This window comes from Phytophthora ramorum, assembly GCF_020800215.1.
Source record: "Phytophthora ramorum isolate Pr-102 chromosome Unknown Phyram_PR-102_s0003, whole genome shotgun sequence".
In the NCBI taxonomy this organism is placed as follows: Eukaryota; Oomycota; class Peronosporomycetes; order Peronosporales; family Peronosporaceae; genus Phytophthora; species Phytophthora ramorum.
The window spans coordinates 1,218,441-1,244,134 of NW_027150649.1; the positions used below are offsets into that span (position 1 = coordinate 1,218,441).

The 25,694-nt window shown below is 51.3% G+C and overlaps 9 protein-coding genes across 9 annotated transcripts; 5 read left to right on the top strand and 4 right to left on the bottom strand.

Annotated features, from left to right (window-relative positions):
• Positions 1-4,070: 4,070 nt before the first annotated feature.
• On the top strand, positions 4,071-5,231 carry KRP23_3566 (putative E3 ubiquitin-protein ligase HERC1; the record flags this gene model as incomplete). Its single annotated transcript, XM_067888431.1, has 1 exon — positions 4,071-5,231. One exon carries the CDS (start codon positions 4,071-4,073, stop codon positions 5,229-5,231), a length of 1,161 nt encoding a protein of 386 aa, XP_067747676.1.
• A 121-nt stretch (positions 5,232-5,352) lies between these two features.
• On the bottom strand, positions 5,353-6,900 carry KRP23_3567 (F-box protein; the record flags this gene model as incomplete). Its single annotated transcript, XM_067888433.1, has 8 exons — positions 5,353-5,416; positions 5,491-5,627; positions 5,710-5,794; positions 5,865-6,011; positions 6,082-6,203; positions 6,281-6,366; positions 6,437-6,533; positions 6,613-6,900. The coding sequence occupies 8 exons, from the start codon at positions 6,898-6,900 to the stop codon at positions 5,353-5,355; spliced, it is 1,026 nt and encodes a 341-aa protein (XP_067747677.1).
• Positions 6,901-7,287: 387 nt separating this feature from the next.
• On the top strand, positions 7,288-10,359 carry KRP23_3568 (putative transporter C3B8.04c; the record flags this gene model as incomplete). Its single annotated transcript, XM_067888434.1, has 13 exons — positions 7,288-7,696; positions 7,777-7,880; positions 7,947-8,068; positions 8,139-8,214; positions 8,289-8,361; positions 8,448-8,612; positions 8,687-8,750; positions 8,829-9,000; positions 9,082-9,303; positions 9,383-9,583; positions 9,656-9,754; positions 9,837-10,071; positions 10,145-10,359. 13 exons carry the CDS (start codon positions 7,288-7,290, stop codon positions 10,357-10,359), a joined length of 2,157 nt encoding a protein of 718 aa, XP_067747678.1.
• A 158-nt stretch (positions 10,360-10,517) lies between these two features.
• KRP23_3569 (Vacuolar protein sorting-associated protein 52 A) lies at positions 10,518-12,704 on the bottom strand (the record flags this gene model as incomplete). Its single annotated transcript, XM_067888435.1, has 1 exon — positions 10,518-12,704. The coding sequence occupies one exon, from the start codon at positions 12,702-12,704 to the stop codon at positions 10,518-10,520; it is 2,187 nt and encodes a 728-aa protein (XP_067747679.1).
• A 150-nt stretch (positions 12,705-12,854) lies between these two features.
• KRP23_3570 (Histone acetyltransferase GCN5) lies at positions 12,855-15,083 on the bottom strand (the record flags this gene model as incomplete). Its single annotated transcript, XM_067888436.1, has 5 exons — positions 12,855-12,915; positions 12,979-13,248; positions 13,326-13,371; positions 13,448-13,556; positions 13,644-15,083. 5 exons carry the CDS (start codon positions 15,081-15,083, stop codon positions 12,855-12,857), a joined length of 1,926 nt encoding a protein of 641 aa, XP_067747680.1.
• Positions 15,084-15,713: 630 nt separating this feature from the next.
• On the top strand, positions 15,714-16,004 carry KRP23_3571 (uncharacterized protein; the record flags this gene model as incomplete). Its single annotated transcript, XM_067888437.1, has 1 exon — positions 15,714-16,004. One exon carries the CDS (start codon positions 15,714-15,716, stop codon positions 16,002-16,004), a length of 291 nt encoding a protein of 96 aa, XP_067747681.1.
• A 6,185-nt stretch (positions 16,005-22,189) lies between these two features.
• Positions 22,190-22,414, top strand: KRP23_3572 (uncharacterized protein; the record flags this gene model as incomplete). Its single annotated transcript, XM_067888438.1, has 1 exon — positions 22,190-22,414. One exon carries the CDS (start codon positions 22,190-22,192, stop codon positions 22,412-22,414), a length of 225 nt encoding a protein of 74 aa, XP_067747682.1.
• A 299-nt stretch (positions 22,415-22,713) lies between these two features.
• On the bottom strand, positions 22,714-24,183 carry KRP23_3573 (Transcription factor Dp-1; the record flags this gene model as incomplete). Its single annotated transcript, XM_067888439.1, has 5 exons — positions 22,714-23,121; positions 23,189-23,332; positions 23,405-23,564; positions 23,644-23,899; positions 23,985-24,183. The coding sequence occupies 5 exons, from the start codon at positions 24,181-24,183 to the stop codon at positions 22,714-22,716; spliced, it is 1,167 nt and encodes a 388-aa protein (XP_067747683.1).
• A 294-nt stretch (positions 24,184-24,477) lies between these two features.
• Positions 24,478-25,350, top strand: KRP23_3574 (Protein mago nashi-like protein 1; the record flags this gene model as incomplete). Its single annotated transcript, XM_067888440.1, has 6 exons — positions 24,478-24,512; positions 24,606-24,724; positions 24,826-24,889; positions 24,963-25,050; positions 25,127-25,252; positions 25,333-25,350. The coding sequence occupies 6 exons, from the start codon at positions 24,478-24,480 to the stop codon at positions 25,348-25,350; spliced, it is 450 nt and encodes a 149-aa protein (XP_067747684.1).
• Between the last annotated feature and the right edge of the window lie 344 nt (positions 25,351-25,694).

Here is a 25,694-nt window from a genome sequence, read left to right on the forward strand (position 1 = left end):
ACAAAAAAACGTGTGTACTCCACCCTCCACTATCGGCGCTCGAGGAAACAGCTTGTGTTCCAACGGTTGCTAATGATGGTTCACAGTCATTGCCTGATCCATCGGAATATTTTTTCAATCTGTACGCGTATTCATCACGCACGGATCTTCCGCAGCACTCAGGGCGAAATAAGATGCTGGAGTACTGGGAGAAAAATGTAATTCCAGCGATCGAGACGTATGTATCGGGCTCTTTCAAGAGCTACGAGATGGATTACTTCTTCGCACAGCTGCGAGAGCCTCTGCGTGAAGGCAATGCAGCGGCAGCTCTAAAAATTGCGTTTACGCTGTGTGATGGTCATGTACCTTCGGGTTGTCGTTACCCGGATCCAGACACGGATTGGTCAGCACTGCAAATTGATGACGTGGAAATTGGTGGCCGATATGTAATTGCTGCAGATAATGTGGATGTCGCGGGCTGGTCGAGAGATATGCTTTGGACATTAGGCCACTCTGGGGCTGTTCGAGTTGTTAACCCGTCTGGTATGGTGTTACTTCAAGTGGTTAACCCATTGACGTCAGCTAGTGAGTACTGGTGGTATCATGTTGACAGTCTGCGCTTGATGTCCACAGTCACTTCAGTCTCACAACAATCAGTCACTGACTTCGAGACAAGCAGGTCGCAGCTACAGATGATGAACCAACAACTCATTTACAGCATAGCTCGGAAGAGCGTATTTGATCTTCTTCAAGTTGCTCCTGATCACGCTATGAAGCTGTCGATAGAGACCAGGAAAACAAGTCTTGCGAGAACAAGCTCGTCCCCCTTTCCATTGCCGTCCTCGCTGTCAGCAGCTCATACACCAATGCCTACAAAGCAACTGGGTGCACCGCTGCCCAATGACCTGGTGAACAGCTATAACCTAGCTGATCTGCTTAGGCTTGCAGCGGCAGCAGATCTAGGGTGTCCGGAGAAAGTACTGTCTTCTGAAATAAGTATTGTGTCTGATCCAACTTTGGGAGGACCCACAGAAAGCGGCAGACATCTTTACTTGCGGCCAAAAGTGTCTTCAAGATCTTCATTGCTCACCATATTACAGGCAGTGCTGAACAAACAATTCGAACGTGCTGCTGCGAGTCCCCCTCCTCCAGTCATGGACAGGTCCACGTCTTACAATGAAAACGCCAGCGTCATGGTGACGGTACCAGCAAAGAAGCACAAGAAGCGCGGAAAACAAAGAGATATCGCTGGTAAACTTGCTGCTGCATCCGGTGGTACCACTTCCTCCGTTGCTGCTTCGGCTTCTTCATCCCTATCACCACCTTTGAGTGGATCTAGCACGTCGCTAAAACCAACTCAGCCAAAACTACAGCAGCCAGAAGTACTTCCGGCGCTTTCTATACGGAAGTATCGATACCTGCTGATGGAAGCACTGCTGGCTGAGTTAAATACCAGCCTTGATTTATCCAGTGCCTTCCTGCGAAGTAGGTCATTCATGGTTACGAGCGACAGCCCACCGCAACCAATGGTCCAGATTCACGTGCCTGGCGCGACCTGCTTAGTGCTGTCGTTTGCAGTTCATCCTGTGCTTATGGATCTACCTGCAGGAAGCTGTCTCGAGTTTTTCCGCGATGAGCGCTGCTCAGATCGCTTGTTTGGCTACTTCGGAGATAAACATGGATTGAGCTACCTCCCACCGCTTGTGGTTCCAGGTGAAAAATGCTATGTCCGAATGTCCCAGGGCACGTACGCGCGGTACAAGTTTCGAGTGGATCCTTTCACGGCTGATTTTGGGTTGGCTTTATGGTTGTGCGAGGAGATCTACCAGAAGCTGTTGTCAGTACAACTCTCCCATTACGAAGTGGAAACGGTATTAACTACTGCCTTGAATGCTTTGGTGGAGTATCTCATTGCAACGACTGTTTGCCTACCGTCAACGGCAAAGACCGCTGTTTACCAAATCACTGCAAAACTGATCAATTTCGCTCTGGGCAAGGGAGCTATGCACGCCGTTCCAATCGCAAAGCTGTCGGGGTTAGTGAAAGAACTGACTTTTGTGTACGACAACGAGCGTACCACCCAGAAGGGGCTCTACTCGCAGCACACGCAGCAGCTAGCTGAGCTCATTTCGTTGATTGAGGAAGTTTCGTCTCTGAAAGGTGGATCATCATCAATACTTGGCGGCGCGTGGTGGAAAGAATTTGTGCGGATGGCAGTGTTTTCACGCGTCTTGGCGCAAGGAAAACGGGAGGTTGCGACACCTGATGCTTTCAAACGTATCTATTGCGGTCGCGCTCCGATTCGGGAAATCCAGACAGCGCACGATGCGTTTGTTTCTCATGACTTGTTCAGTGAAAGGATTATTTTTTTGCAGAACATGCCTCGCACCTCGAATATTGCTGGCTTGGAAGCGACCATGTCACGATTTCTTGTGCACTTAGCGCTAGAGGAGTGTGGCGAATCGGATGACCAGAACGTGTATTCTGCTGCAGCAGTAACGCGTTTTGGCATCGTTTCCAATATCCTTTATATGCCTGTTGACAACGAAGGACTAACACTAGGATACGCTATGGTGGATATTGGTCGAGCTGATGTTATTACGAACTTGCTAGCCCGAATTCCGAAGGAAACGCTTGAGTTTGAGGGAGGGATTGCTTCAACGGAGGATACGGAATTGCTCACCAAAATTGAAGCCGTTTGTCGACCCCCTGACAGCTGCAGTAGTAAATCAAACGACGGGAGTGACAGCTATTCTGGGGATGGAGCGGGACCTGGTGACGATGTGTGGGCTTGCAGTGTGTGTACATTAGAAAATTCTCTTTCGGAAGTGGAGTGTGCCGCGTGCGGCTCTCCGATTCCACCAGAGCTGGCGAATCTGGCTCGAGAAGTGCAGGTCCAATCACAGACCCACACCACCGAACAATCAGCAGGCTCCTCGCAAGATGTCGTTGCGAGTGGTTGGTCTTGCCCAACTTGCACATTTGTAAACAGTTGGGCAGATTCGAACTGTGAAGCGTGCACAATGGAGCGAAGTTCTGATCTGGTTCCTCCGCAAGAATCCTCACCAATCAGTAGACCCGAAGATAACCACGATGACCAAGGTGAATGTGATGTCGTGCCGTGTGATCGTGACTCTACCGGAGCGATGCCGTACAAGTTGAGTGCTGCTCGGTTTGTTGAAATGGTTCGCGTCGCTGATGAAACGAATGAAGTGCCCTCACAAGTGGCACAATTCCTATGTGACCGGTTCTTCCTGAGAACACCCCGAAGTGTTACGACCAATGAGGGCGTTATGGCTCCAGAGCTTCGCGGCATTCTTCAACGAGAGACCGCTCAGTACTTCTCATCACCCGAAAGCAAAGTTACAGTGGATGCATTCGCTAGGATGGTTGGCGTGAAGACAGACTGTTTGTGGGACAACTTGCCTACCGAGGAGCGATTGAACAAATTTGTGTCAGAGGATGCTGTGGCAGAGGTAGAGCAGAAACCTCTTGCGGTGTATAAGTGGATGCGCTCGTCGGGGTATGACCTTCAATTCGAGCTCAGCCACTACGCTTCGATGGATGATGCAATGGAAGCGCAAGCAAAGTGGACACATCAGATGGATTGCCAACTAATTGCAGTATGCCGGGAACTAAGCGGGAGGATGGGTGTACTCATGCTAACGGAGTTGTGCCCAAGCCATTTGACCGCAAAGCACGCGCACGTATACTCACTTCTCTCTTCACTTAAAACGAGAGACTTACGGCTCAGACTTGCCGTTCTCCAATCTCTCAACAGATTATTGGCGGCAGCTTTACCTCTCGTAAGCCTTCGCCCGTGGAGTGATCCGAGCTCGCTACGCAGTCGGATTGTATCTATTCGACAGCTGATCTTCCCAGGTGTAAAAATTCGCTTCTTTGCACAGACACAAGATAACACTACGTTGGCGCACTCAGTTTTCGTTGACACGAATGCTAAGAGACCCATGGTGACTATTGATCGGCGGAAAGTTGCAGGCAAGCGAGGAGGCATTAATGCCAGCGCTTCGGAGGCGTCGGCTTCGTTGTCAGCCCTACGCGATCCTAAGAGATCTCTGTTCGCAGCAACAATGGAGCAGCTTAGCGTTATACCCCCATCTTTACTTCGCGCCAAGCGACCCACGGGTGCGAGTGACCCATTCGTGTCGTTTATCGTCATTTTTGCGGGCGAAAACGTTGTCGGTGAAGGGGGCCCATACCGCCAACTCTTTAATGATGTCTCGAATGAGTTACTCGCTAGTGGCAACCCGCTGTTCATCCCGACACAAAACAATGTGATGAAGGCTGGGGAGTTTAGGGAGCGCTATATGCCGAAGCCTAGCAGCACGTCTAAAGAGTTGCTGCAAATGTTCGAGTTTGTAGGGATTTTAATGGGCTGCTGCCTGCGGACAGGTGTGCGACTGAACCTTCGCCTCGCACCACTGGTGTGGAAAATGCTGGTAAAGCAAAATCTCGTACTTGCAGATCTCGAGAGTGTGGACCATTCCCTGTGCGAAAGCCTTAAATTCCTCGAGGAACTAGCTTCCGCTTCTATTGACGACCCTGACGAGATCCTGTACGATTCGTTCACGACGACTCTAAGCGACGGTACTGTTGTGGAACTAAAGGCTGGCGGGGAACACCTTCCAGTGACGAAGGCAAACGTCAAAGAGTACATTCGCCTCGTCAAAGCGACTCGCTTACAGGAGTGCAAACCTCAGGTGGATGCTATGCTGCGTGGCCTTGGCAAGATTGTGCCTGTTCAGCTGCTGCAAATATGTGTGTGGTCTGAGCTTCAGCAATGGGTCAGTGGCAGCCTTGAAATCGACGTTAAGCTGCTTAAGCGTCACACGCGCTACTCTTCTGGTATGAGTCCAGAGCAGTTCCCGCACCTTGACACGTTCTGGAAGGTACTTTCGAGTTTTAGCGAGGAGAACAAACGACGGTTTATTAACTTTGCGTGGGGGCAGGACACCCTGCCCGCCGATGACGCTGAGTTTGATCGGACGCATACGCGCCTACTCATCAAGGCCCCTCCGCAGGGCGATGGGGTTAACCACGATGCACTCCTCCCCAAGGCCGACACGTGTTTTTTCAACATCGAGCTACCTGTGTACTCTAGCGAGGAGGCCATGAGGGAGAAGCTACTGCTGGCCATCACTCTGTGTACTAGCCTGGACGGTGATGAGCAGACTGCTGGCCGTGATATTTATTTCGCGGGGGATGAGGTGGACGACGATGGCATGGAGTAGGGACAACGATATGCGCGTATAATTCATGTTGCGTGATTGATAAAAGCGAATAACACGAACAAAACTTCACACGGAAAGTGTATTGCTGCACGGAACCATGGCATCTGGCGATGCTTGTGCATCAAAACGTTACTTGGAGCTCAGGATAGCGCTCTTTCACAGCTGCGGCGGCTTCCTTGGTGATACTATTAGAATAACACAAACATGGTCACCGTTAGCTACTCCGTTTCACACCACCATGCCAAATGATGCGACCTACGTTGTGTAGCGAAAGTCGATCTTCTTGAGGCGCTTCCGCTCCGGTTCAGGATTCTCATCGGGAGAAGGCTGCGGCACTACCAGGTCTAACAAATCGGTTCTTGCACCATTTTTTGCATGGATGGCAGCAACGATGGCCTACACAATTCGCAAGGAATAATAACAAGGACGACGGAATCAGTCATGGTAGACCAGGCAAGGCATTGTCAAAGATACTTACGTCAGCCGAGACGCTCTTGACGCCACAAAGGTTCAGCTCCTGCAAGTTTCGAGCCTCAGATCCGAGATAGCGAAGCAGTTGGTCACTAGAACCATAACGCAAACAAGTGAGCTGCACGAACGCAGCATAAAGTGGGTTTCTCAAACGAAACGTACGTGATCGCTATGTTCCAGTGCAAGCACAAGCGAGATACCGATTCTCGTTTCTTGAGCAACGAAATCAAGGCCTCATCGGAGATGGCGCAATAGCCGACACTTAAGCTGTGCAGCTTCCGGCACTTTGCCATGATAATCTTGATTGTCCTACGAAGTAATAACCAAAACGCGTGAGCATCACAATACACGTTTTGCATAGTCCTCATTAAGCACGTACTGATCCGTCGCCGGGTGGCCCGAGATGTGCACCCGGGCAAACTTGGAGTGGTTCGGGTGCTTTTCGATAAGCTTTGTGATGCCCTGGATGGTCATGTTGAAGTTTCCGCCCACATCAATGCTCTAAAACCACCCAACCGAGCACAAAATGCGTTAAAATACCTCCACCTCGTTCACTTGAACAAGCAATATTTACAAACCTGCAGCTTCGGAGCGAATTTGCGCAAATGATCCAGCGTCACGTCCGTCAATTTGCGGCAGTTCTCAATGTTGAGATCCTTAATATCTACAGCAATCCACAAACCCAACATTGTCAGACACACAAACCCACCGAATCCCTCCAAAACAGTGCGTACCAGGACAATTCTTCAGCAGCAGCTCAATGGCGTCATCCGTGAGTCGAAAACAACCCGAGAAATTCACCGAGTGCAGCTTCGGACAAATCTTGGACAGCTAAAAGGCACAAACAGCCAATGACACATCCATCCGTCAATCTCTCTCCTCTCCCTTTCCCCAGCATCAACCGCCGCACCATCTCGATGAACTGGGTGGATATCTTGGCGCCGATGATCTCGACGCGCGTCATGCTGGCGTGAAAAAAGCTGGCGGGCAGCGTGTCGTCGCCCAGGCGCCCACCACGCAGCAGCGCTCGGATGACCTCCTGCTTGGCCCTGTGCGTGCGCGACTTGGCCGGCTTCCCGATGCGGTGCGCACGCTCCAGCGTCTTCTCGTTGAGGATCACGCCCAGCTGCCGCGGCGCCTTGGCGATGAACTTGAGCACCATCTTGTCCAGCGGCATCACGTCGCGTCGGAACGCCATGGCTGCTGTGGTCAAAATGGCCGAGGTGAGTGTCTCACAATTTCTTGGTGTGCGCCACACCACTATGTACAACTTTAGCTTCTGGACGCACCACGGGCAACTTAGTCTGAGTATCTACGCCGCCCGCTAGATGCAGCAACGATAGCAGCGCGAATCTCGTTGTACGCACGTTAGTCGGCGCTGGACAAAACACGCTCCTTTTTGGATGGCGGAAACCCACCACTCGCAGCAGGCGAAAGCTCGACAGCATATACTAAGTTGCTTCAACTAATTTAAGTTGCTGATCATGCGCTTCAACGCCCGTTTTACTTCCCGCCGTCTCATTTGCTGAGCCATTAGCCAAACCGCCCGGCCAGCAGCACTGCAGCCACCCCGCTTGAGGCAGCCATGAAGTTCGGTAAGCAGCTGGAGATCTCGGCGAACCCGGAGTGGCGCGATAACTATGTGCAGTACAAGCGGCTCAAGAGGCTCATCAAGCGCGTGGCGTTCGAGCTGGAGAAGAAGCAGAACAAACAACAGAAGCTGCAGCAGAAAATGGACCACAGCGCCACGGGCGACGTGCAGCTGCAGGTGGTGGACGAGACGCACCCACTGCTCAAGGCTGTAGTGGACGAGGTGCAGGACGCCAAGGATCAGTTTTGGGAGGTGCTGGACGCCAACCTCAAGATCGTCAACGACTTCTACGTGGGCAAGGTCGTGACGCTGCAGCACTCGGTGGGGGAGTTCGAGGCCATGCTAGCGGATGAGCAGACGGCCACTGGACACGTGCACACACGCTCCAGGACCCACTCGCAGGGTAAGTTGTTGGCCGTCCTCTTCTCGCGAGATTTGAGGGGGATGAGATGCTGATTCTTCTTTTGGTTGTTGCTGCTGTAGCCGACCACGGGTTTGCGGCGCTGCAGGAGATTTACGACACGCTCGTCGATCTGCGCACGTTCGTGCAGATCAATCACTCGGGCTTCCGTAAGATTGTCAAGAAGGTGCGCTGAATTTTAAGATTTTGAGGCGGTGTCGGTAGCTGATGGCTGGTTGGTTGGCTGGTGCAGTTCGACAAGACGATCAAGTCGTGCACGCAGGAGGCGTTCATGCAACGGCTGTCCAATGAGCGCTTTTACTCGTCGGGTGACATTGATGATCTCCTGGGTCGCGTGTTTGGACTTACCTCGAAGTATGCAGAATATCATGTTGGCTGGATTAAAGGAGTTATATTGACAACGCGAAATGGAACTGTTTGGTAGGGACAAATTGGAGGCCGGGAACATGGAACGCCGAATGCGCCGAATGCAGGGCGACCAGAATTCGCTGCTTCGCAAAGTAAGTCACTTTCGCATTTTGGTATTACAGGGAAGCTTCTGTACTGAATGTTGGCCTTCTTTGTGCATCCCTAGGTGAAACTTGTTCCTTTCTGCATCTCCGTGGCGCTTTTTGTGTTCTTGCTGATGGTTCGCATCACTCCGAAGGGTAGGAAGAACCTCCTCCTGACTGCACTAAGGAAGTGCTGCATTGGAGATCGTACGTGCTCAAATGTATCGTGTGTTGTTTTGCAGGGGAGGACGTGCAGCAGCGATGTCTGGCAATGCTGGTTTTCATTACGGCGTTGTGGGTGACGGAAGCACTTCCGTACTTTGCCACGGCGTTACTTGTTCCACCGCTTGTGGTGTTTATGCGTATCTTGAATGACAAGGCACACCCCGACACACTGCTGACTTCGAGTACGTACTTTTTCCACCAACGATGTGGTGAATTTATGGTCTGACATCATGTATTGCTGCTGTCGAATCATCAGAGCAATCAGCAAAAGAAGTGATGTCGATGCTTGTGAACCACACGACTATTCTGATTATGGGCGGGTACGCTTTGTTGGGCATTGGGAATTGTGTGGAGGATCCATGGCTGACATGTTGATTGTGATGTTGGGGACTTGTTAGTTACTCTATCTCAGCGGCATTTGCTAAGTGCCAAATTGAGCTGTACATCGCTGCTTTTCTGCAACGGCGGTTCAAGAAGCGCCCGAACTTGTTCCTGCTGGCAATCATGCTTATGGGATTGTTCCTATCGATGTGGATTAGTAACCACACTGCGCCTGTGCTGTGTGTGTCGGTAAGTGAACGTAGCCTGGCGACTTCGCAATTGTGCTTTTGCCTTTAGTTCCAACTTGACCGTGGCTTCTCGCATTTCAAGGTTTTGCTCCCAATTATTCGGGATTTCCCGACGAATAGCACCTATGTGAAGACGCTTCTGATTGGGTTGGCCTTCGCCTGCAACCTGGGAGGTATGATGACCCCAATTTCTTCGCTACAGAACACGCTGGCCGTGTCCTTTTTGGAGAAGGCTGGGTATACCGTTACCTTTGGTCAGTGGATGGCAATGGCTGTTCCTTTCTGCACCGTTGGCACGATCTTGGTAAGCTGCTGATGGCATACATTTTTCTCTTGTAGGACGAGACGACGTAACTAACCCAACATTTGGTTTTGCATAACAGTGCTGGCTGTTCTTGTTGTGGGTGATGGATCCCCAGGACGCTACCTACATCCCTCAGATCGTCTACGACCAGAAACAGAAGATCAGCAGGCTTCACGTTGTTGTTATTTCGCTGACACTACTTACGATTTTCTTGTGGGCCTCATTCTCGGTGACAAGCGCAACATTCGGTGACTTAGGCATTATCTCGATGATGTTCATGGTGCGTCCTTGATTGATATCACTATGGTTCATGTTTCTTGAACGATCACTGATACTTTTGTCTTGCCTGTAGTTTGTGATGTTCGGCACAGGCATGCTAAGCCAGTTTGACTTCAACTCGTTCTCATGGCATATCCTTTTCCTGATTGGTGGTGGCAACGTCTTGGGAGATGTACGTCTAAACTCTCTTGTTGCGTTTTACTGATTCACCAATATGCATATGCTGACCTTGTTTCCTCCATGACACCCTACAGGCTGTGCAACGATCGGGTCTGCTTGACACACTTAGCAAGTCAGTTATTCACGCGCTACCATCCGGGAACGTGTGGATGGTTACCGTGTCCCTATGCAGTCTTGTGATTTGCCTTACTACGTTCGTCTCGCACACGGTTGCTTCGATCATCCTTTTGCCGATAATCGTGCAGATGGCAATCCAGATCGGACACCCTCATATTCCAGTGATCTGCTGCGCGCTGGCGATCTCAGCTGGTACGGATGATATGCGTACTCTACTGGTTGATATGTTTTTGCTTGTCCTAACGCTCATTTTTTTTTAATACAGCCATGGCTCTTCCGTTCTCGTCCTTCCCGAACATTAACTCGCTGCTGGTTCTGGATGACCACGGCCAACCGTACCTGGAGGTGAAAGACTTCCTGCGCGTGGGTGTGACCTTTTCGCTCGTTTCAATGGCTTTGATCGTCACCCTAGGCTACAGCCTCATTGTGCTTGTGCTGGGCTACAACATCGACCCGACACCAATTATGGTTGGACTTTAGAGGAACCAGAAAACGATACATGTAGCAACTCGACGAAGTTTAGGGAAGGTAGAGGTTAGCACGTGGCTCAATTCTGCACCTACAACGTTGCACATTTAAACTCGTGCAATTGATTACAAGAATCAACTTGATCTTCCTTACCTTTCTTGAGGGTCAACCTAAAAGGATCGACTATACTTCTTGATTTCGTACAGAATCTCCTGTGTCGTGACAATCTCCGAGTTGAAAGGAGGAGGTCGCTGGTAGCTCCGCTTGATGATCTCCACGAAACGCGTGTAATAGAGCAGAAGCTGCGTCAATACTTGTTTGAGAATTTCCATACCATTGCGGAAGTTGGAGAAATACGTCATCACGTTGCCGTTCATCTTTTCAATCCCCGCTTTCCAAGTTCCTGCAAATTCACGCACAATTTTCTCGATCTGTGCCGTGTCAACCTGTGGACTCCCTGTAGACGCTGTTCCGCTTGCGCCCTTTCCTAGCGTGATTTGTTCGTGTTGCCGAACAAATTGAATCAGCTTCACGTAGTACGCCATGAGCTCCTCTTCAACGAACTTCTCGCGCTGTCCAGCAAGGAGCTCTTCAAACTTTGATGTCTCGTCAGAGATAACGCGTCGCTCCTCAAAATGTGTAAGCACGAGGTCGTAGTTGTTGATCAGGAACACACACTTATCCTTGGCATTCGTGTGCTGCTCGGACAGCCGAGCCAGCAAAACCAGGATCTCGTCGCGCATGACAGTCAAGTTGTTGAGCACCATGTCGCCTGCGCCATTTTCGTGCATCTGAGCGCTAGAGATGGCAGAGTCGTCACCTCCTGCCTTGGAAGACTGGCCTTGCTGAGTGTACAAACTCAAACTGAGAATGGAGGACGCGAACTCGGCATAACGACGAATGACAAAGTGAGGGTGGAGGTCGATGGGCCCGATTTTCTTCACTTTCGCATTCTTCACGCTCATCAGATTGAGATCAAATACGGCCTTAAATCGTGGCCACAGCAACAATGACACTCGATCGAAGTATGCATCTAGACACGGAATGCGGCGCTTCTCCATGACCAACCGCTGTGCGTAGGTGAGGCGAATCATAAGCAGGAGTCCGATGGCATCGTAGCACGTGAAGAGGTAATTCTCCATGTTTTCGAGACACAGCGACAATGTTTTAGCGAATACACGCAGGAAGAGGTCTCGACTGCGGAATACATTTTCCTGCTGATTGCTTGGCTTGAAAAATTCAATGAGGAAGAGGTATTCCGACGTAGCCGAGTCCATCAGGTGCTGTTGCACGTTGCGAAAAACAGCTTCATACGGCAGCTTCAGCCCTTCCTGCTGAGCTACGTGCAGAATCAACGGAGGCGCCGATGCGGTCTCCAAAACCTTTTCGCGCTCAGTAACAGAGAACGTATCGTTGCGCTTGCTCAAGTTCACTCGAGAACTGAAGATTCCCTTCAACGACTGCTCATCCACAACAATCACATCCGTGCGTGTCGCCACCTCCTCATGGAACTTCATGAGCCCCGTGTGGTACGATCGGAACACATTCACCAGCGTCTTGCTCATGGCCTCGGCGTACACTTCCCGGAACTCCTCCTCCACCTCCGGCGCGTTATCCGCCAAGAACGTCACCAGGTATTTCATGGGCAGTAGCGTATTCTGCTGCACCATCTGCACGTTGGTCTTGGGCTTCTTGATCTCGTTCATTTTGGCCAGCAAGAACTCTCTGATCCGAGCAATTGCCCGCACCTGCAGCTTCTTGAGCTGGGTGTCCACATCTGAGAACGCTGCAGTCTGCGAGGGCACGAGGTCGAAGCTGGAGCCCGTCGCATCCGGTTCACTCAACGCTGCGTAGCGCAGCTTCCCATTGAGCGTCACGAGAGCGTGGAGATAGGTCTCGTTCACCTCCCCCTCGTCGATGGTTTTAACCAGTGACGGGGCCACCGCAACCTGGTCAAGGTACGTCTGCAGCTTCTCCTCCGTCTCCCGGCGGTTCTTGAGCTTGACGTTCATGCCGATGGACTCGTCCTGCAGGTGGCGGATCTCGTCGCTGATGCCACCCAGGTCGGCCTGGAAGCCCAGCAGCATCTCCTGCATTTTGGCCAATAGATTGTCGCAGTCCTGCACCTCGTCGTGCAACTCCACGATGTCCGCGGACTTCATGACGTACTGGGCCACAGACGCCGCCTCAGCCGCGCGCAGCTCCTCCTCAATCTGCTGCGCGTACTCGCGCAGGTCCACGCCCTTGGACAGCGCCTCCTTGATCACGCCGTCCTGCTGGAACAGCTCCAGGTAGTCGTCCAGCTCATCGAAGTCGATGTCGTCCAAGTCCACAGCCTCGTCGCTCTGCCTCGCCATTATCGAAGTCTGGATTATGAGATACCGTATGTGATCGTACTTAAGACGTTTCAAGACAACGTTGCTTGCTTTGGGGTTAAGAAGCAGAGAACTGTATTACAAGCTTGCTGTCCCATGCGGATGGGTAGTGCTGCCTGGTTACTACTACATCTACATGTGATCTCTAACCTGGATTCGAGACTGGATGAACTCTCGGAGATCGATGGCGGCCCTGGCGGGTACAACATTGACAAAGGTTAGTTGACAAACGTTTGGGGGACAAATTCTGACGTACTTGTAGTAGTTGGTGTCGGGGGTGTTGTAGGTCATGCAGTTGTCGCACATCTTTTCCAGGTCCGCCTTGAACGTCGCCTTGGAGAGGTAGGTCCCGCTGTCGATGCGCTTGCTGATGAGCTGGAGGTCCACGGGCTCCTTGATGTGGTCGAGGTAGTCTACGACGACGGAGGTGTCCACGGGCTCGTGGAAGGGCCACGCACTGCGGTGGTTCGACACCGCCTTCAGGAGCTGCGAGAGTTGTGACTTCAGGCTGCCTTGGTCACGCGTTCTGCGTGAACAAATCAGCACCAAGAAAATTAGAAACTCTGCCGACTGACGCTGCTAGATGAGCAAACCAGTACCCACCCGATACGGTTGTTTCGAATCACTGCTTGCGACCATCCAGCTTCCTCTGTTGACATCGGATAACATGTCAGCAATGCATACCCAGCCGACTTAAGTGCGTTCGTATGCAGCATGCCACTTACTGACGCCAGGAACCATGTAGATATCCATCAGCCTGCCTTCGGCAAACTTTGTCAAGCCAGGATACACGGTCTGGGATTTAGAACGCTCTCTGATCTTGTCTTGAATTGCCTGCAAAATCATCATTTGTAAAAGTCAGCCAATTGTCTGCCCAGCAAGCACACCACCTATCTTGCAGAAGACGAAGCCCTAGCGTACCTTGCGCTGCATGTGAATCATTGAGGTGATCCTTAAATAGTTGATCTGGGTGTGGATTGTGCACTCCATCAGAGTTCCGCCGTCATAGTCCTTGATGTAACCATACCAGTTCGGTCGAGCCATAGACACACTTTTAGTGAACCCCTGCTTCTTGAAGTAGCCAATAGCGTAGTTGTCGGCATAAGTGAGGAAGTGTGTAATGTTCTTGGTCTTGACATACTCTTTCAGATGATTCATCAGTCGTGTGCCGTATCCTTTCACTTGGTCCGAAGCGTTGATGGCGCAGAACGCAATCTCTGCAAAGTGGTTCTTTTCAAACGGGCGGTAACAGATGCCGCCAATCACGTGGGTGCCATTCTTGAGAATAAGCATCGACTTGTGGTTCTTGTCGAAAACTAGCCGCACGATGTACTCCTTTGGCATCTTTGGAAGCTGTTTCGCGAAGATATTCTTCAACGTGGTAAGTTGGATTATGTGCTCATCCGTACCATCGTTCGTAATCACATCAAACTTGAGCCGACCGCTGTCCTCTTCCATCTTTGCCATATCGTCCCGGGAGATCATTAGGGGCGGCGAAGAAGCGTCTTTCGCGGCATCACTAGCATCCTTTTCAGATATATTCGCATCGATTCCATCCACCTTTTGTTTTTTAGCAGCAGGTTGTGCTGGTGTAGCGACCCCATTGCTCGTTTCAGCCCAAGACTCCACCGGTTTCTTGCGCCTGGGACTCGACAATTCATCCTGGTTAATGGAATCTTCAACATCAGCAGCCTGATCCGATGCCTTTGCATCCGCAACCTCAGCGGCCTCATTCGCTTTCGCCTCAGTCGCAGCAGCATACTTCGCAGGAGTCACGACCTTTTCACTCAGAGAGGAAGGAGCTTTATTTGGAGACTCGGGAGCTGCAGCCGCAGGCTGCGAAGACTCTTCCATAGCCTCGTCGTCGTCAACCTTATTTTCCTCAGAAGCTGGAGTCTCCTTCGTTGCTTCGTTGCCTTCGCTCTTTGATTCTTCATCCTTCCGTCCATCCGTCATCTCCATGTCACTTTCAGCTGCCTCCACCCCCGCAATGCCATTCTCCTTGGCTTCTGCGCTGTCAGCAGCAGGCTCGTCCTCCTTCGTCTTGGTCCCTTCCTCGTTCTTCTCAGCTGCCACATCACTAGGCCCCGTCATTCCCGCATCTTCCTCGTTCTTCTTAGCCGACACATACGCTACACGTTTCTCCTTGTTGGAATCCGCCTCCGCCTCCTTCTCTACGTTTCCCGACTGCTCGGCAGCCGCTAGCGGCATCTCGGCATCCTCCTCCCTCTGCTTGGCATCAGTCACCTCGCTGACCTGCGAGTTCGTCACCGACGCCTCCGTGCTTTGGCTCGAGCTCTGGCTGGCGCCAATCACTTCGTCTGCGTCAACGGGCAGCGGGTCCTTGTCCGCAGTCTCCATTGCCGTGAGCCACGATGGCAGTAAACTGTGGTGGCGGGAGAGCGTGCCACATCAAATATACACACGTTAGTGTTGCGTACGTAAACGACTTGGAAAGAAACCGGTAATACCGATAAGGCCAGACCCGCAGCATATATTACATATTGCGTAGTTTACCAAACTATTTTGCAATTATTGTTGTACAGTCACACCTCTATAAGTGACGCAGCTTACGGCTCAGCGGATGGCTAGTTATTAGCCTAAAACTTGCATAACGTAAATTACCGTTGTTTATTTATTATACATTGACCGTTATTTACCTCAAATACGTTAGATTGGTGTTCCTAACACCATATTGAGAAAACTACCCAAAACCTTAATTCGTCAGTCCTCGGTCATTGTTTGTGACCCCATTCAGCCTTCAGAAATAGCATTCTCGTCTTCTTGACCTTGTCTGCGTCGTCCCTGCCCACTTATATAGACTATCTGCGTTGTTGATGCTCTGCTAAAGTGTGTCGTGCCTCATCAATCAACACCGCATTCTCAAATGGTCTCCCCAGTCATTACAAGCCCCGCAACGCTCCGCTTAACCTCTCCAGGCTCCGCTCCTCGCCTCTCGTGCTACTATACATATTGAAGCCGCAACGAACAATGGAATTCCAAGGCTCCCGATACTACTACAAGAACAAGAGCTGTAACGGAACTCGCTACTACGTGTGCAGCAAGAACAAGGTCTGTGGATGCAAGGCGCGGCTGATTGTGCGGCCGAGTGCATCGGACGGCGAGACCGGTGAGGTCGTCTCTACGGGCAAGCACACATGTACTCGTGTGACAGCTCGAGAGATCGACGTGCGAGAGGAGATGCGTAAGCTGATCGACGTGCATGCACTGGAGGAGCACCGACTCCCACCTTCTCGTATTTGGGCCAACGCCCGTGACTAGATGATGCGCAAGCACGGTGAGTTGGTCGGCGTACGGTTTTTCGCCAAGACGGAGGCTGTAACCCAGATCAAGAGACTACGCAGAGACGCCACGGGAGGTGATGTTTTTCGCGCGATTGAAGAAGACTGGGCGCGTACTGTCTCACCAACGGACCAGCGAAACTTTCTCCAGTTCAATGTGACGTACACGATCCACCAGCAGTACCGGCGAATGCTCGGCTTCGCTCATCCAGACCTCATGCGGTTAATGAGGTACGAAGGTGTCACCCTCTTCGTCGACGGAACTTCCAAGGTGACCCCAAGGCCGTTTAAGCAGACGCTCATCAATGATATACGATCGAGCACATGATATTGGAGGTGGCTCGTGGTATTTTGATACTGCTTCGAACACTCACCTGACTGGCAACAGAGAAGACTTTTGTGCTTTCACGGAAGACTCTACTGAGTCTCAGAGCGTGCACGGCGTCACTCCTCTACTCGCGTCGCACATTGCTGGAGTAGGAACGGTTGCGCTGATAATTGAGGTCGACGGAGAGCAAGTTGAGCTCTAACTAAACGACATGTTCTACGTTCCAAGAGAAGCCGGGCTTCTCTCGCCTCGGTTGGCTATGGAGCATGGTTTCGAGTTCGATTATGATCGAGAAACCAAGGTCGTCAGGCTCGAGCATGAAGGAAGAACGGTGGCAATAGCGATGCCGCACGATACTACTTGGGGTTTTCAAGTGAACTTGTCGTCAGCTGAACCTGATGTAGGCCGTCCAAACGGACTGCTGGCAAGCTTCACTGCTGCTGAAGGTGTGGCATCGCTGAGACTCTGGCATGAAAGACTGGGACACATCTGTCCGTAGCACTTAAAGACCATGGCAGACAAGGACTTGGTGAAAGGCTTGATGCTGACTCAGCGTAATGCACAGGAAGATTGTGAAGCGTGCCATATTGGTAAGCAGAAGAAGACGCCACTTCGCAAGAAGCTTGACCGAGAACTGAAGGCAGGTGTATGATGATTTGCTTATATCGAGCAAGGAGAACGGGAATCGCTTTGAGGCCGTGTTTGTGATCATGGATGGTTTCTCACAATCCGTCACGGTGCACATTTTGAATAGCAAGTCGAGCGAGACTGTCAACGAGCACATTAAGAAGTATATCCTGTGGGCCGAGCGCCAGGCAGGAAGAAAATCGCCAAAGGTATCAAGCACAAGGTTCGGCAGGTGTTGACGGATATAGATGGAGAGTTCGTGAACCTTCAGATGCAGGAGTGGTATAAATCTCAAGGTATTGAACACGTACTGGTTGGGCCGAAGAGTTCACAGCTCAATCTGTGTGAGCGCACACGCCAGTCTCTCGTGGAGATGGCAAAGGCGACCATGCGGGACGCTGGGTTCCCAAGGAGCCTATGGCCAGAGGCATTGCGGAATGCCGTCAATCTGAAGAATCGAGTGTACGACCAGGGGAACCAGGGCATCCCTTTCGAGATGATGTTTGGAGTGAAACCAGATATCCACCACATTAGGAAGTTTGGGACTTTGGCACACATGTATCTCCGGACAGACACAAGCATCAGGACAACGCAAACATTGGTTTTGTTCTCGGCTACGCCGAGAATGTGATCGAGTGCAAGGTCTATTTCTCGGAGGAACGTACGGCGAAGTTTGTGGCAGATCTACGAGTCACTGAAGACGTTATGTACCGGGACCGGCACGAGGTGGCCGTGGAGAACTCTGAGTTAGACTTGTTGCACATTGAACAAGCTGGTGTCGAGGACTCGACAGATCAGCAGTCGGATAGTTCGGCACTGACTGAAACTATGTGTCTCGAGGGAGGCGAGAATGGTGCGGAAGATGACGAGCCACATGAAATGACCGGGAGTGAACAGCGTAGGGCGGCGACGCCGAACCCGCAAGTGATAACTACTGTTCCCAGTGCGGGAGGAGTGACAGTGGCAATCCCGAGCGACGTGGGCACTGCTGCAGCAGCGACCCAGCCTGATGTGGACGACCATGCCATATCGCAGGAGGTGAACTCGCGGCAAGAACAAGATGCTGCATCTGATTCATCGAAGATGTCTCGTTCGCATCGGTCGGCAGTGGCTGCAGTATCGGGGCATGCTGATGAGGGGAGATATTATCGCAAGGTAGCGTGAAACTGAGGTGGATGCGGACAACAATTCTGTGATGGGCAAGTATGCGTCTGCTGCAGGATCGGACGAGTCAGAAGCTGGTGAAATTGTTGATGCAGATAGCGGTGCTGATAGCGTTGCAAGTGAGCTGCTACTACCCAGACAGACAGGAAAGTGGACGCATCGCAGCGAGACGCCATTGGATGAGTTACGAGTCGATCAGAGCGCTGACAAGCAGCAACCCAAGCGAACCCGAACTGGTTTGCGTGAAGCGCATGAGCGTCGACAACTGAACTACTTGAACGACTATGTGGCCAACGTGGTGCAGAGCATAGCGACCAGAACGAAAGATCCATTAGAGTTAGCAACGTGAGGATCCCACGAAACCATCGTGAGGCTATGTGATCTGAGTTACTACACTTCTGGCGTGAAGCAGAGCTAGAAGAAATGGCTGCGTTGAAAGCAAAGGGTGTGACCGAGGAGATCCCCAAGGAAGCTGTGTGGTGTAGGGAAACTCATATTTTTGGGTAGACCACCCAGTCTAGCTAAGTTAGGTCGTCGTACCTAACCGAAGTTCGCACTTAAGCGACGAACTCAATGATCGATCGGAGTCAGCGAGCATCACGACTCAGCGAGCAGCGGAACTCGGCGAGCGTATTCCATGTGGGAGTTATTCCAAGTGGAAGAGGATAAATCAGGAATCCGAGCGAAGGGTCGGCAGAGATCCATAACGACCCGACTCAGCGAAGATCAATTAGGAAGCTGAGCGAAGAGTCACAGGGAGATCTATAACGACTTCATTTCACTAGGTATTTGTATAGGATCGATAGGAGACCAAAGGGGGGAGCCCGAAAGGACACAGAGGTAACAAAACAGAGCAGAATCTTCTAAGTCCAAGAACAGCGTATACTTTCCGGTAAGTCCCTGCGTGGGCTGGATTATGTCTGCCGTCGTTCCCCGAGAGGCATATCTTGTAGGGGAATCGACTGGTAGCGCCAAGAGATCAAGGTCGGCCCGGGGTGGGCTCTTCTCGCTACCGGCGAAGACAAACCTCGTCGAATCGACGAGTCGGTGGGTCTGCACAACCCAGGACACCGCAATCTTCTAGCTGAGTGTACTCTGCGCTCGGTGACCTGTAAAAGCTCTAGCGCACCGACGTCCATCCTTTGATGGAGGTCACAGGGTTTGAGAAACGGAAACTGCCCCGCTCAGGCGAGCTTCTGGAGTTTGGATTGGTACTAGGGCCTCAACTGGACCCGGCTGGGCCGAACCGCAAAAGGAACCAACAGAACCCTGCGCAAGCCCAACAACGCCGACCTGACTCGGCGAATTGTTGTGTTGTTGCGTGGAAGCCGCACTAACGAAGTTTTTGTGAATCACAACACCACACTGTTTCGAAAGACGGTAAGCCAATCAACACGCGGTGGGTGTACGCAGTTAAGTCTGACCATCAAGGCTATGTGATCTGGTTTAAGGCGCGCATTGTTGTCTTTGGTAACCACCAAAAACTGGGCATTGACTTTGTGGAGACTTTCGTACCTGTGGTACGCATGTCATCCTTCCGATTGCTGGTGGCGCTGGCAGCCGCGTTACATCTGAACCTCTACGGTGGCGACATTAACGCGGCATATTTGAACGCGCTGCTGAAGGTCCGGCCGTACTTGAGGTCGATCGATGGATTCTCCTGCGAGCTAGACAGCCACATGTATGTGGTGCTGGAGGCGTTGTATGGTCTGAGGCAGTCGGGCAGAGAATGGAACTCGGAGTTGAACGGGTAGCTACTGGAGAATGGATACCAGCGATCGCTGACGGAGCCATGTCTCAACTACAAGCTTGACGGGGAGAGCATCATGCTGATGCTCGACTACGTTGACGACATCTTGGTCGTCACTGATGACGAAGCAAAGAAGTGTAAACTGTTTGGAGCGCTTGATAAGGATTATGGCATTAAGGATCAAGGTTAGCTCACAAGCTACCTTAGTGTTAAGGTCGAGCGAACGGTGGATCGGGTTACGATTAGGCAGAGCAAGTATGCGCGTGAGATCATGGAGGCTTTCGGGGTACCTGAATGCGCATGCTGTTGAAAACCGGATGGAAACCAATGCACGACTAATTCCGCTTGGCGAAGAAGAAGAATCGGACACGAGCTTTTCCTACCGACAGGCTATAGGGATGCTGATGTATCTTGCAACAGGAACGCGTCCAGACCTAGCGCTCGCAGTCGGACGGCTGAGTCGGTTCGTGTCGAAGCTGTCTACGAAGCATGTCGGCGCAGTGAAGCGCATGCTGCAGTACTTAGCTGGCACTGTAAACTTCGGGATCACGTACAACCGAGCCAATGAGATGCCGGCAAAGATCGTTCTCGACTGCTACTGTGAAAGAGACTGGGCCAGCGACCCCTCAACTCGGAAGAGCACGACGGGACTGGCGTTTACACTGGCAGAAGGGGTTGTTTTGTGGATGTCGAGACGCCAGACGATTGTGGCACTCTCGACAGCCGAAGCTGAGTACGTTGCGGCGTGTCAAGCTGCAATGGAGGCTAAGGCAGAAAGCAATATTCTGCAAGCAATTCTGAGATCAAAAACTGTGGAGTTGACGATCGGGATCGACAATCAAGCCGCCCATGTAATAGCGACAAACCCTACGTACAGTCGGCGAACTCGGCACATCGAGTTGCGCTGGCATTATGTGAGAGAGCAAGTTGCCAAGGGCGCGATCGAGTTGCACAAGGTGGACGGCGACGTGAACCCTGCGTACACGTTCACGAAGCCTCTGGACAAACACTCTGCTGCAACTTGTTGGTATTGGAGATGCTGACTGAGGAACCGACCGGCCTGCAAGAAGTGCATCGAGGGAGTGCGATGCGTGCACTTCGAGGGAGGCGTGTTGGGATGCATATTGGGACCATGCGACCAAGGTGGTTGAAGGTCACGTTGTGACCCGCACGGTGTGAGACCAAGAAAGATCGAGAAGCTGAGAGTTGCGGGTCCTTGCATGTTAACGGGCGATTGCCCGAGTTTGGCTGCAGAGAGAGCAGAGGCTAACCAGCAAATCTAATCGCTTTTCCTTTTCTCGTTTGCAGTACAAGTCGGCCAGTGGAATTGATCCAGACTTCAATATGACGCTCGCGGACAAGCACGAGGACAGCACGATTGCTTTCCTGCTGCCGCTGAAAACACCTGCGCTAAACAGAGGCAAGCTAATTTCTCCGCGAACGACAACTCCCTTGTTTCACCATGGCCAAAACATGGATTTCATAAATTACCGTCCTCCGTAATGTATTCTTGGGGGGGGGGGGGGGGGGGGGGGGGGCATTGCAACAAATATTTTTTTGGGCATTCTACCTAGCCCTGATAGAAAGTATGGGCTGTAGCAAAATTCTTTCGCCTTTAACTTCCAGCTGCTGGAGATTCCGCAGACCCTCGGCCCAGCCTTTTAAAGGCTTGGCCGATGGCAAAGACTCAGAAAATTTGTGTAAGACAACTCTTTTTTTTTCTTCTTAATTTTTTATCCTGAAATTGACGATGCAGATCCCATTAAGAAAAATAAAGACCTCTGTATCAAATCTACGGCGGGGGGAACACTTAGGGCTAGGCGATGAGTGCATGGTGGTTTGCCCCAAAAAAATATTTATTTTCTACTTTTGGATAAGTTCGTTTTTATGAATAAGTTCGTTTTTATGAATAAGTTCGTTTTTGAATGGATAAGTCCGTTTTGTATGATAAATTCGCCTGTGAGACTTGATGGCGTCGACAATTTCAGAGCGGAAAGTTTGCCAAACCTGTGAAAACATATGCCAAACAAACATCCATTTTCACAGGTTTGGCAAACGACCGCTCTCAATTTGTCGATTTTACTATACTTTGTTCAATGACTGAAAACGAATTTTTGTCCCGCTCTGAATCTGAAACGTACTATCAATTTGGAGGGCAAGTTGCCCGACATTTGACAAATTCTTTTAACTTCCAGCTGCTGGAGATTCCAGAGATTCCGCGGAGAAGCTCACATTCGCAACCGCAAGCAAACAACCAGATCACGCACAAGCAAGACGGCACATTATCAGACCTACCATGCTGGACTCGCTTCTCACCCGCTTCTTCACGAACGGCAGCACCTCCTCCGCACAGAATGGCAAGACCGCCGCAAGCAAGCCGGGCGAGCAAGTGTCCCAGGAGACGGCGTTCACGCGCGCGGCCGACGTGGAAGGCTGGGTGTTCCTCGCCGAGGAGAGGCACTCGGAATCATCAGACTCCAAGGCACGGAGCTACGCCGATGTGGTAGCGGGCCGGACATGAAGAAAAAATCCTGTGCGAACCTCGCGCACCGCCACGTAATTACGAGCAAGACCACCGTTCGTTGAGGAGATCGATGCCAAGCTCCAGGCCCACATGAAAGACACAGACGTTGCAGATCCAACTGACGGAGACGACAATAAACATTTCCTTTTTTGCTAGACGCTGCTACATGACAGTACAGCAAAAATACCAATTGAACCCAATTCCAACTGGAACTGATGGGCTCGCCACAGAAACGAGATCGCCATTGCACGCGTTATTAATCTACCTACCTATCTGCAGCATACTTGCCTTGCTATCTACTCTTCACTCTTCATTTCACACTCGGCTGGAAGGTGGGATAGCAGTTTATCAGGAACCATTTGCTTCAGCTCGCCGTAAGGCGCCTTGTGTAGATTCAGCTTCTGCAAGATGTCAGCATCGTCGTGGATTTCGAACGGTGCGCTGAAGTTGAAGAAAATATCGTGGCGATCTTCCGACATTTCACACTGGATCACGGTGTCCTTGCTGGTGTTGACAGCGATGAATGGCAAGAACACTCGCCCTTCGTCGCGTGTGACGGTCGCCGACCCAGGTTTCTCGCTCTCTTTACGTTTACGTTCCGCGTTTCGCTTCAACAGGTTTTTCATAGCAACTTGCTGCACAAGAAGGTCCTGCAGGTGCTGCTTCTTTTGCTCCACACTTCTCATACGCTCGTTTCGTTCAGCCTAGTTTGACAACAAGAACAGTAAGTTCGTCATTGATACACACGAGTTTGCCAAGTATGGGACAAACCAGAAGCATTTCCGTGTCATGCTGTAGATTCGAGGGCAGTCCTTTCCATCGGATCTCCTTCCGCTCTTTTGATATGATATCCATTGCCATCAGCACGTTCAACGCGTCGTACACACGTCGACGGATATTTTTCTCATCATACACCTGCAGAGGCAAAGGCAGAAGGTAAGATACAACCGCATCATTAATCCACAACGGTCGCTGAATTCGACTTACTGAATCATTTGGACGCATTGTGACAAACTCGCGCACCAGCTCGTCAGCGACTTCATTGTACGATGTCACGTGCTTCTCCTCCACTTTTTGGCACACTTTCATGCTGAAATGCCGCAGACCTTTGTTGATTTTCAGGTATTTCCTTTTTTTCCCTGGTGAGCTAGAGGTGTGAATTTACAGAAGACGGAATCAATTAGCAAGCACCAAACTGCATTGGCGATCCAAACATGCATACATACGGGCTGGTAAACGTTGAACTTGTCAGCGACGATGTTGTTGCCACGGCTGCCTTCTTTCCAGATTTGACCGGCGTGGCGGTCGGAGTTGGAGGCTGTGAATCAACCAGCACGCCATTCTTCAATAGTCCAATCTCTGTGGCCATCTTCTCTAGACCTTGTGTCTTCATCATGTTCACAAAATCATCATGCAGACTCGTGGGCGTAATGGAGGCGCTGGCTGCATCCACTCCAAAGGGTGTGGTCTCCAATTTAATCTCTGCAATTCAAAAACAACTCACATGAGCACGTCTAAGTCTACAAACGCGCACCTAGTGACCGCACTGAGCAGCAGCAAACCAAACCTCTGGAGATGTCGTCCTTCTCCTCCAAATCGACCTCCGTCAACTTCTTGAGTTCTCGACGTGTCGCCCTCTTGGTAGTCCCATTGACTGCAGCTCCCGCCCTTCTCTTCCCTGCGACTTTAGCTGGTGTCTTCGGATTGCTGGGTTTTCCCACAGGAGACTGGAGACTGTCCGGCACTGGGGTTCCCTTCCCCGACATGTGCTCGGTGCTGCTTTTGGCCTTGTGGCTGCTGTAGAGGTCGGCAACGCACCGTTCTTGCTGCACTAGAAGACGATAGCACGGATCTTACGCAAGCACGACGTTACACTTTGTCTAAATTCACGTAGCAGCCAAGACACAGGAGGATACACACCGCTTTGGACGACGTTCTGCGGGGGAGGCAATGAATCGGCGATGATGTGATTATTTCATTGGATGAAATTGTGTATTTATATTGATCTTTCATTGGCTGATATTAGTTGTAGACTTATAGCACAGAAGGGAAGCGACAGGATGGCCCGCGACGACGACTTCTACGTGCGCTATTAGTGCGTACAGCGCCCAGTTCTGCATGAAAGGTGGTCGATAAGTTACTGACAGCACTGGTCGTCGCTTTCAAAATGTGTGTGTGCGTCCTACAGCGTCGGCCACCGCGGCAAGTTCGGCCATGAGTTCATGGAGTTCGAGTTCCGCGCTGACGGGAAGCTCCGCTACGCCAACAACTCCAACTACAAGAAAGATTCCATGATTCGCAAAGAAGGTAGGTGCCTGATTGTTTTACAGTGTATTGGTGATGGTTACCTACGCATTTGGGGAGTGGAATTAATGCGTCATGTGCGCTCGTACTGCTGCTGGTTTTAGTGACTGTGTCCCAGTCGGTGATCGACGAGGTGAAGCGGATCATTAGCGATAGTGAAATCACAAAGTAAGTGGTAAATATGGTTTCAATAGTACAGCGTGGAGTGCTGACCTGTGAACGTGCTGCTGTGGCTCGACAGAGAAGATGACAAGGAGTGGCCCGAACCGGACCGTGTCGGACGGCAGGAGCTGGAGATTGTGCTGGGCAACGACCACATTTCCTTCACGGTGCGTCTAGATTGACTGCTACTTGCTGTCTTGGTTTCCTGTGCACCTGACGATGTGGGGTTTATAAATGTTGCAGTGCGCGAAGATTGGCTCTCTGCTGGACGTGCAGGATAGCAAGGACCCGGAAGGGCTGCGCGTGCTCTACTACCTGGTACAGGATCTCAAGTGCCTGGTGTTCTCAATGATCACGCTGCACTTCAAGGTGCGTCTTATCCGCCGCTCTCCCCGTCATCTGCCAGTGGTCGCAGCTGTTTGTTCACTTCGTTTGCTGCCGCTGTCCAGATCAAGCCCATTCCGTAGGACGACAGCGCGGATCAAGTCAGCGCTAGGTCGAACGAGCGATATACTGGCAAGTACAGTAGCAAGCGTCCTCCTACACAGCACACCAATACAGCCATTTTTGTGTTCTTTTGCTCCTGGACTATGTGTACCCTTCCGGCTGGTACCGACGATCCCCGTCGAATTCGGTACCGGGTTCACCAAGCTTTTCTCCCATCTCAGCCCCACGGGCGGGCTGGGGGATCCATACAAAAACGCTGTCAGTACCGCGTGCTCTGCGAGAAAAGAAGCAGAACCAAAGCAAGAAGGAAGGAAGAAAGCGTCTTCCCAGTCTTCCAGCAACGCAACGCAGCCAACGCACCACT